The following is a 9,964-nucleotide window of genomic DNA, read 5'->3' as shown; positions in this document are numbered from 1 at the left end:
TCATTTGTTACTAGTGCTAATGTGTGACTATAATTATGTTGAAAGTGACCTGGCCGCGATTTGAAAGGTTCGTTTGTTACTAGTGCTAATGTGTGACTATAATTATGTTGAAAGTGACCTGGCCGCGATTTGAAAGGTTCGTTTGTTACTAGTGCTAATGTGTGACTATAATTATGTTGAAAGTGACCTGGTCGCGATATGAAAGTGCTGGTGGTGCTTTATGCAATTATGAATTTCCCTTAACGTTGTTGAGCGACTTCTATAGATGTAATATACACCAGATTGTGTAAGGAAGGAATAAAAGACAGTGGCAAAGTTCATTCAAACATAGATATACAAAGTGTTATTCCTCTTATTTTATGAATACATACCCAGTGAACACTGAACGACAAAAAGAACTCCAATAAAACTTCAACACTTTCATTCTATGATAATAAACAGTTCTGTAAAGTTTCTGAAGCTAGTGGACAAACGTACTATAAATATCTGTGAAATCACAACCATCTACGTCTCTTCATAAAATCATTATTTATCATACATATCTTTATATATATAATACAGGACGAATTTGTCCCACTGTACAGTTCATCTTACTCATAAGGTAACTATTAGGTCCAACTTTGGTAAGCTCTGAACTCTTCAAATACTAGCCCCCACAACTATTTGTTTACGGTTTGTGTGTGTGTGTGTGTGTGTGTGTGTGTGTGTGTATACCAGGTGTTTCTAAAATTCAGGTGAAATTGTTTAGTAAACTGATGGACACAAGGCTGTTAAACTGTATATAGACCAATTCGATCATCCGGAAGACAACGTATACAGTCGTGTGGTTTTATAATCATATGGTCACACTGCTTGGTATCTACGGTTATAAAATCCACCGTGCAACATCATAGTCAAGCAGTTTTAAAGAATTCACCGAGTAATTTGTACAATGGGCTTTTTGAAACTCCTGGTATACGTATAGTCATACAATTAAAAAAAAAAACACAGCTAACACTAATAAGTTGTTGAGTGTATATTTACGAGCTGAAAGGAAAGAAATACAGCTTACTATACACAGTTCTGCAGCAATAAAACCACGACACCTTTGAAAACATACATGCAGCAGAATTTCTCACGTTATATGTTACCGCGGATGTTATTAGACTAACTCCTTACGAACAACAACAAAATACACAAAAATATCATGCTGAATTACAGTAATTACATTTATACGTACTTTACCAAACCTCACAGCCACAAATAATTTATTTTAATGTTTCACTTACAGACTTATCGTCTCAAAGTTTGCTGTTACACGTGATACCATTTGTTTGTTATAGTTAATAGAGCTTGTAGTTAACATCACTGCGGTATTTTAAAGTTCGGTTTTAAAATAGTTGTATCGTCCACAAAAGTTTAAAAGTGTGGCAATAGACGTCTTTTGAACTTATGGATTATTGATCCAAAATATGGATTACTAAGCTACCACTAAACCAGTGGAGTAACTAGGGCTGAAAGGGCCTTAAAGCAAACATTTCTGTTATATCCCCTACCCAAACCTTTTCCGTGTTTTCCTCCTATATTCCAAACTTCAAGTTCCAGTTTTGAGGGGCACGTGGTAGGCCTAAGCCAGATGTCTCACTTATCGCTATTCCACAGCATTAATCCATTTTTAACATGCGGGTCACTCGCTTTTTAACATGTTGGCCATTGATTCTAAACCTGTTGTGGTAAACTGTTAGCATTTTGTTTTGTTAATATGTGAGTCATTCGTTACTTGAAAGCGTTATTAAGTTATAATTTATTTTTATTAGTTTGTTCACTTGTGATTAGTGACTACTACTGACTGTGATGTTTCCCTTCATGCAAATATAAGAAACCAGTGTACAATAACCATTACTAAATACTGATAGTCTGCTTAGCTAGTGTGTTGCTTGTCTTCTTCCATGTATTAATTTTTATGGTTAACAACATTAATTAAAATGGTTATATAGTTATTTTCCAACTTGTACGTGTTTATCCAAATGAAACTAACAGAAAATAGTCATGTGATTTGTTGAAGCTAACATTAGTCACGAAAGCAACATTAACTTATTGATGGTTGGAACGACCAGATCAATATAACTACAAATGAAAATTATGATTCAATCTTAACATACAGAGAAAATATTCGGCGGCTAAAATTAACCCGACGCGTGCGGAAGCCTTAAATTCTGAAGAAACCTTTTCATAATATTAAGTCATTTATTTAAACGAATATAAATGTTTCGGTTTTTATTCAACCTCCTAACGCGTCTCAGCTCCCAACTGGAATACGCATGAAATAATATTATCTGTTTACATTTGGTTAACACGAACAACAACATTATCTCTGTTTCCTTTAGGAACACGCATAAAAGATCATCCTATTATGCCCCATTGGGAATATACGTGAAATAACTATCTCAACATCTTTTCAAAATGCACATTGAAATAACGTTATTTGAATTTCCTTTTGGAATACACATGAAACAAGATTATTTCAATTTCTTTATGGAATATATGTTATAGGAAAACCTCGAAAAGATTGTCCCTAAACATCAAGAGAACTTGACACATCAAAACAATACGCCTAAACTCTGAACAAACAAACTCTTATTCTATGCTATACATTATTAATTAACTCACGCCTCGAAATCCGTTACGGACATAGATAATTTAGAAGACATTTGAACACTTTCCGTGAAAGCATTTCGAGACCACCTTGATGTAGTTTCATTTTCTTGAACTATTCAACTTCACCCTTGAACACACATTCAATATAGTACAATCAAATGTTCATGTCATATTACTTTATTAACATGAAGTTCATAAGACGCATGCCTATAAGATAATTTACACATTATTTTACAAGGTAGTATTATTTTCAACATTACTATATTGATAATTTAAAGAATATACACATTCTAACCCAGTGATCAGTACAAACATATATATACACTCATCTTAATAATACACTTCACTATTTCTCCATGTCATGATACGGTATCTCCAAGTATATTTTTATATAAAAATCAAATTTAAAATCTAGATTTTCTTCTGAAAGAACAAGTTTGGCATAACTGTAAGTCAAAAAATACACCAAATTTAACAAACTGTTAGAATGCTGGTTAAACTCAAATAAAGTTTACATGACTAATCAAAATCAGTAAAAATTTACAAAACAGGTTAAAGTCAGTAGAATGTTACAGTACTGGTTGAGGCCAGTAAAATACGACCAACATGACGTTACAAAGCAGAAAGTTATAATGCTGGTACGTTTGGGCGTTAAAAAACTGGTTAAATTTAACTGAATGTTAAAATTCTGACTAAGTTGTTTTTAAGATTATGTGAATAGTTAAGCCTATTTGATTGGAGTATTTTGAATATTCCCTTTCTTTGGACTTTCTAAGGTTTACCTTAGAAGTCTCCAAAGTGCAGTTGTTGTTGTTGTCTGTTAAACATGGTAGCGTCTAGTTGAAAATTATAAGACTGATAAGTTAGGCAGAATTGTGCAAAAATATGTTAACTAATACTTAAATATCGGTGTGCATTTTAGGCCTATTTAAAAGTACACTAAAACATTAGCTGTATCTGCAGTTGGGTCGGACGAGGCTATTCAATAGCAACGTATACGCATATTGTCGTTAGGTTTATCGATCGGCTCTAATAAACGTAGTTTTAAAACTAGGTTAAATTTAATTACATTTCTATAAGAATTATGGGTCGGTATGTTCGTAAAACATAATTAGAGTAAACAAGAAATTAGGCTTAACAATGTCAAATAATTTACAATTTCGAACTCGTAGTATTTTGTACATTCACTCCAGTGGCAAACAGTTGTCTCGCTATGGCAGTGTGTTAAACGTTGCTCTACTATAAATAATTGGTTGTATTTATTTCACTTAATATTTCGGCAACCTAAAGAAAAGTTAACAGGTTATCTGAAAATGATTCACTAGAACAAACGTTAAAACGTTTGTGTAGCTATTTTTAAACATAAGTACTTCTCTTCACCTGTCTGCTAGTTAGAGTTGTTTGGTTTTTGAATTTCGCGCAAAGCTATACTCGGGCTATCTGCGCTAGCGGTCCCTAATTTAGCAGTACAAAAGTAGAGTGAAAGCAGCTAGCCATCATCACCAACCGCCAAGTCTTGGGCTACTCTTTTTACCAACGAACAGTTGGATCGACAGTACATTATAATGCTCTCACGGCTGAAAGGATGAGCATGTTAGGATGGATTACCAATCATTACAGTTATTTTCATTCGCAAAACTCCACGGCCCATCCACGTAACCAACTGAAAATATCACAATTATAATTACGGACGTTTACAGTGTCTATTGATTTTAATATCACTCAACCAACCTAACAGTTTAGTGTCTTAAGACAGTTATAATAGATTTATTATTATTGCTAAACCATACCCTTTCACTTTTTCCCCAAATATATACTAAGCTCCCAGTCCATTTCCAAGAATAAAACGAACTGTTGATGTGAAAATATAGTTTTTTAAAAAAATTGGTTGTTTGGTTTGTTTTGAATTTCGCGCAAAGCTACAGGAGGGCTATCTGCGCTAGCCATCCCTAATTTAGCAGTGTAAGACTAGAGGGTAGGCAGTTAGTCATTACCATCTACGGCCAACTCTTGGACTACTCTTTTACCAACGAATAGTGGTATTGACCGTCACATTATAACGGCTCCACGGCTGAAAGAGCAAGCATGTTTGATGCGACAGGGATTCGAACTCGCGACCCTCGGATTACGAGTCGAGTACCTTAACCACCTGGCCACGCTAGGCCTTTTTGAATGAAATTTCTGCGGTACTTCCCTGGCAAACAATCTATTTCCAAACCTGAACCGCTGATAGAAATACAACATTACTGGGACCAAATATACTTCTTGTTACAACATTACTGGGACCAAATATACTTCTTGTTACAACATTACTGGGACCAAATATACTTCTTGTTACAACATTACTGGGACCAAATATACTTCTTGTTACAACATTACTGGGACCAAATATACTTCTTGTTACAACATTACTGGGACCAAATATACTTCTTGTTACAACATTACTGGGACCAAATATACTTCTTGTTACAACATTACTGGGACCAAATATACTTCTTGTTTTTTCCAGGAACATTTACCACTTTTTCAGGCTTTTGTCGATTTTCATCCTTTTGTACAAAGTCCTGTTTTAACATATTCTCATTAAAACCTAAAAATATATACACATGTGATTCGGACTGGATGATAAAATGTCAGTTTTTAAATGTTTGTCTAGGTCACTTTCACAAAAAAATAGGAACATTTTCAAAATATGAGTTTCTATAAGGTCACTAATTTGTTTGTGATGACTGTTTCAAATTAGATAAAGATAGCTCGAAAAACAAAGTTAAACGCGAGGACACAAAGAGTGATGAAGTAACTAAATAAAAGTTCCCTGGTGGGACTGCGGTAATATTACAGCCTTAAAAGGCTAAAATTCGGGGTTCGAGTCCCCCGTGGAATAAGCAGAATACTGTGGTTGTGCTTCGAAACAAACGCACTTTATAAAAATACACCAACTGTTTTCTTCCTGTTCAGTTGGTAATTAAAAACAAGCAAAATTTTTAGGGCAATTCCTAAACCTTCTCGTTGTTTTGTATTAAGCACAAAGCTACACAACGGGCTATCTAAGCTCTGCCCACCACGGGTATTGAAACCTGGTTTTTAGCATTGTAAGTCCGCAGACATACCGCTGAGCCCCTGGGTGGACTAAAACTTGTCACTTTTTAAGATAGTATTTGTTTTTATGCATTATTTTAATAAGCGCGAAGCGACAAGAGAAAAACAAAGAACAACTTACAACAATAAGAGAACTACGCGTTTCAGAGTTCCCAAAACTAACATGATGTATGTATTGATAATATTCTTTCATACTGAAAAGTTGAAAACATAAAATTCCTTTAATTGGAAATGTTATTTCTCATTATTACGAAAATCTGTGTAAAGCAGTACTTTAGCAGCATATAATAATTATATTAACAGTTGGACTAAAATACTAAAGAATAAAAATAAAATAGGTTTAGGACTAGTTCATAGAATATGCAAGTATATAACTTAAATAAATATATATAAAAATCAAATCAGTATATGGCAACACTGGCTCAAAATGCTCTCAACGTTTACCAATGTGTTTCACAACCAACCTTTTACAATAACCTGATGAAAACAAAATACCACTATTCATTCTTTACCCATTCACAATCGTTACAGAGAGACCAATATTTCTACCATGTTTACACCATAAAAGCCTAAAACATAGCGCAAAAGGAAGACACGTTAACTCACTTTTTTCCGGTTAGTGTACATACACTGTTATTGACAATTACGTTAGATTAGCTTAGCCCTCTTTTGTCCCTCCCCATTCCAATAAAATAAAGCAGTTACGTTTTACGCCAGTATACACGTTTTTGTATGTTAGTACCAATAAATAGAGGTACAATAATCACCCTTTTAGAAATAAACAGCATTCACAGTATGCACGCTCAATAATATTTAGTAAAGTATTTAAACAGGAAAAGATTGTAACTTGTAAGATATGTTTATGTAGGAGTATTCTGACGGTTGTGTTAACCAGTATATAAGGTAGCAATAAAATGATGCTAGATTCAAATTGTCTATACATAGAAGTAAAACCTAACTAAACTTTTGTTTTCCCTCATTTATGTTTTTGGAAAAAGAACAATCGAACATTTCACAAGTTAATGACGTCTTTACCCTGAATATGATTCATATATAAGAGAAATTCAAGATTTTGTCATCTTTAGTTTGGCAATATTAGAAAATCAAGTCTTTTATCACCTTTGACTTGTCAATACTTGTTTTTCGATCTACGCTAGAACAACAAGAAACATTGGTTGTCATAAATAGTTAAGATGGTATCTTTCTTCATACTCCACATTATAATCTTATTTAACCAAAATACATGATCCATAATAAAGGGACAATGGCCACTGGTTGTTAGATACGGGAAAGGTTGAATCTGTCTTCACACGCCACATATTAATCTTCTATAACAAAAGTACATGATCCATAATAAAGGGACAATGGCCACTGGTTGTTAGATACGGGAAAGGTTGAATCTGTCTTCACACCCCACATATTAATCTTCTATAACTAAAGTACATGACCAATAATAAAGGAACAATGGCCATTGGTCGTTTTGATAGAAGGTCAATTTCGTTTATTTGATAACATTTGAGGTTCTAAACCATAATATTTATCATACATATCACGTTGTTTTACAGTTACACATAGTTGTAAGATAGTTGTACCAGATGGTACTAGAGTTACCTACTGGATTATATTTTATTAAATTCACTAATACTGGACAGCCGGGTATTATTTTCTTAAGCATTGTACATCATTTGATTTAGGTTAAACAGTTGATTTAGACAGGGAAGAGTTCTTGGAGCTAAGCTTACGGTTTCTACAGAAAGATTTGTTGTAATTGTATTGTCTTTCAACTCCAATAACTGCACTAAAACTCTCACAACATTCTTACTCCACCAGTATAGGTCAAAAACTAGCCAAAAGTGCGAACATATTTTCCTACACAATCAGTAACTGTTATTCCCACGAGTGAAAGTAAAGGAAAATACGTTATAACATGTCAACCTCATTATATTTTCCGACGACGACTTTCAACAAACTTACAAGAACAACTGCTGGGGTTTGAATCATATTGTACAATATAGTTTGTTTGTTTTTGATTTCTCTGGCGACTTTATCGTGTGAAATCCAAAAACTAAGCATCCCATAATGCTAAAGTATCTTCGTTCTTGAAATGAAAACGCTGGCTCTAAATCCTTTAAAATGAACTTACGCACTGCAAGCACTATATATATATATATTGACATCGAAATCACATTTTTTAAATATTCTAAGTACATAGAGAGAGATTTTAAAATATTATTTAAAAGTATTTTATCAAAGGTTGTTCGAATATTAAGTATCTATGAGCGTATCTATATACAGTATATGCATTACTACTACTATATGCTGTAACCGTGACAACGCCAGGTCTTGACAGATATCCTGACAGATGTATTAGAAAAGCAGGTCTACCGTTAAACAGTGGCGTCCCCATGTGTACAGTGCATAAAGATTGTAATAATATTATTCGAATAACATATTAACATAAGAAAGGTTACGAACAGACTGACACGTAAATATATTACTAACGTCAACCACTGAAAAGGTTAGTAATTAATAGTCCTGGCCGGCTTTACAAAACCAATGTGACCCGTGGACAGTTGTAAGGAACAACTGGTGGCAAAATATGTAAGGACGCAAGAAAAACTAATAGCAATGTAATTGCATTAAGTCCTAGGATATTCTACTGCTTCTACACTAAGTGCATGCGACACTTAACTATTAATGTTGTAATTATTTTAACAATAGCTATGTACAGGTTACTTGTGTCTTTTTTTTTTTCATCTTTTAACGCACGTCCTATACAAAGCATACTTCATCAGTCAATGGGCTTTAGAGATGAAAAGTTACGGTAAAACTGTTCTTCATTCTTCTGAATTTTCAACATAACTGTACAGTTGAATTTTGTTCAAGTGTTTAAGGGTGTGTTTTGTTAACTTAGAACAACTTCAAGATTCAGGCCAATACGTAGATAATTCCTCCTCTACAAGAACAAAACCGCTTTAATCAACGCCACTGTTCCGGATTGTGTCCAACTAACGTTAGGCTTAGAATCGTGATAATCACTGTATGGAGCAATTCCTTTCCCGTTGAAGAATGGGACTTCTGGTGGCGTTTTCAACTATCTCATCGTCTTCAATCCTGCAAGAGCAAAAGATAAAACGTACAACTTTTAAGCTATAAAACTAACGTATATCAGAAAAGCATATGGATACCACAGCAGTTCAAGTCGTTCATCCACCGACATAACAATACATGTTATTATTCAACCATAAAATTGTGCTAGTTATAATTTTAACCGCGAAATTATGCTTATCAAAATTGGAACGTTTATATATATAAAAAGTGAATTAACGTTTACCAGTTTTAATTAACAAAACTGGAAGATTTCATTATGGTACCACATATTCACAATTCTACCAATAAAGTAGCGTATGTTATAATATTTCACTTGTACGGGTAATTTATGACACACTTTTGTATGCCAGTATCCTATCGCCATAGAGAAGCAGTGTATGTCGGTATTCTAGAACCCAAGTAATGTATTGTGCGTGTGTGTTTTCTTACAGCAAAGCCACATCGGGCTATATGCCGAACCCATCGAGTGGAATCGATCCCCTGATTTTAGCGTTGTAAATCCGTAGACTTACCGTTGTACTACCGGGGTGCCCAAGTAATGTAACGCGTGCCTCTTTTCTAGAGCCAAAGTATTGCGTCTAAGTATTCGATTATCAAAGCAAAGTATTGCGTGTCATTGTTAGAAAGCGCTAGTAATTGGCCAGTGTCAGTATTCTAGAACAGAACTAAAGCAATCGATGAATTCAGAGCAAAACAAATGTTCAAAAAAAAAAAAAAAAGCATAGCAATACTCAAGGTATATATAACATTTATATTTATGGTAGAAAGAGACATAGATAAACGTTTCGGAATTCCACAAAATTTTTCGCCAACATTAAATAACAAACATACGTCTTTAAAATTGTACACTTTTAAATATTTACAATATTTTTGTTTGATAATTCTTTACTTAAAAAGTACAATGTTTTTGTTTCATAGTTCTTTACTTAAATATTGTACATATCAAGTACAATGGTTTTGTTTGTTAATTCTTCACTTAATATGTACAATACTTTTGTTTGTTAGTTCTTCACTTAATATGTACAATAATTTTGTTTGTTAGTTCTTCATTTAAAATGTACAATGTTTTAATTGTTAGTTCTTCACTTAATATGTACAATATTTTTGTTTGATAGTT

At 33.6% G+C, this 9,964-nt stretch overlaps 1 protein-coding gene across 1 annotated transcript in view; it reads right to left on the bottom strand.

Moving 5' to 3' along the window:
• Window positions 1-320: 320 nt before the first annotated feature.
• Window positions 321-9,964, bottom strand: part of LOC143227012 (EH domain-binding protein 1-like) — a 127,211-nt gene continuing 117,567 nt past the window's right edge. Inside the window, exon 13 of the mRNA XM_076458561.1 lies at window positions 321-8,850. Within this exon, the coding sequence (XP_076314676.1) occupies window positions 8,772-8,850 (79 nt within the window). The 3' untranslated portion in view covers window positions 321-8,771. The remainder of the gene's footprint in view (window positions 8,851-9,964) is intronic.

Source organism: Tachypleus tridentatus, chromosome 1 (genome assembly GCF_004210375.1).
Source record: "Tachypleus tridentatus isolate NWPU-2018 chromosome 1, ASM421037v1, whole genome shotgun sequence".
NCBI lineage: Eukaryota > Metazoa > Arthropoda > Merostomata > Xiphosura > Limulidae > Tachypleus > Tachypleus tridentatus.
Note: the sequence above shows the minus strand (reverse complement) of the source record. Positions and strands in the feature narration are given on the sequence as shown.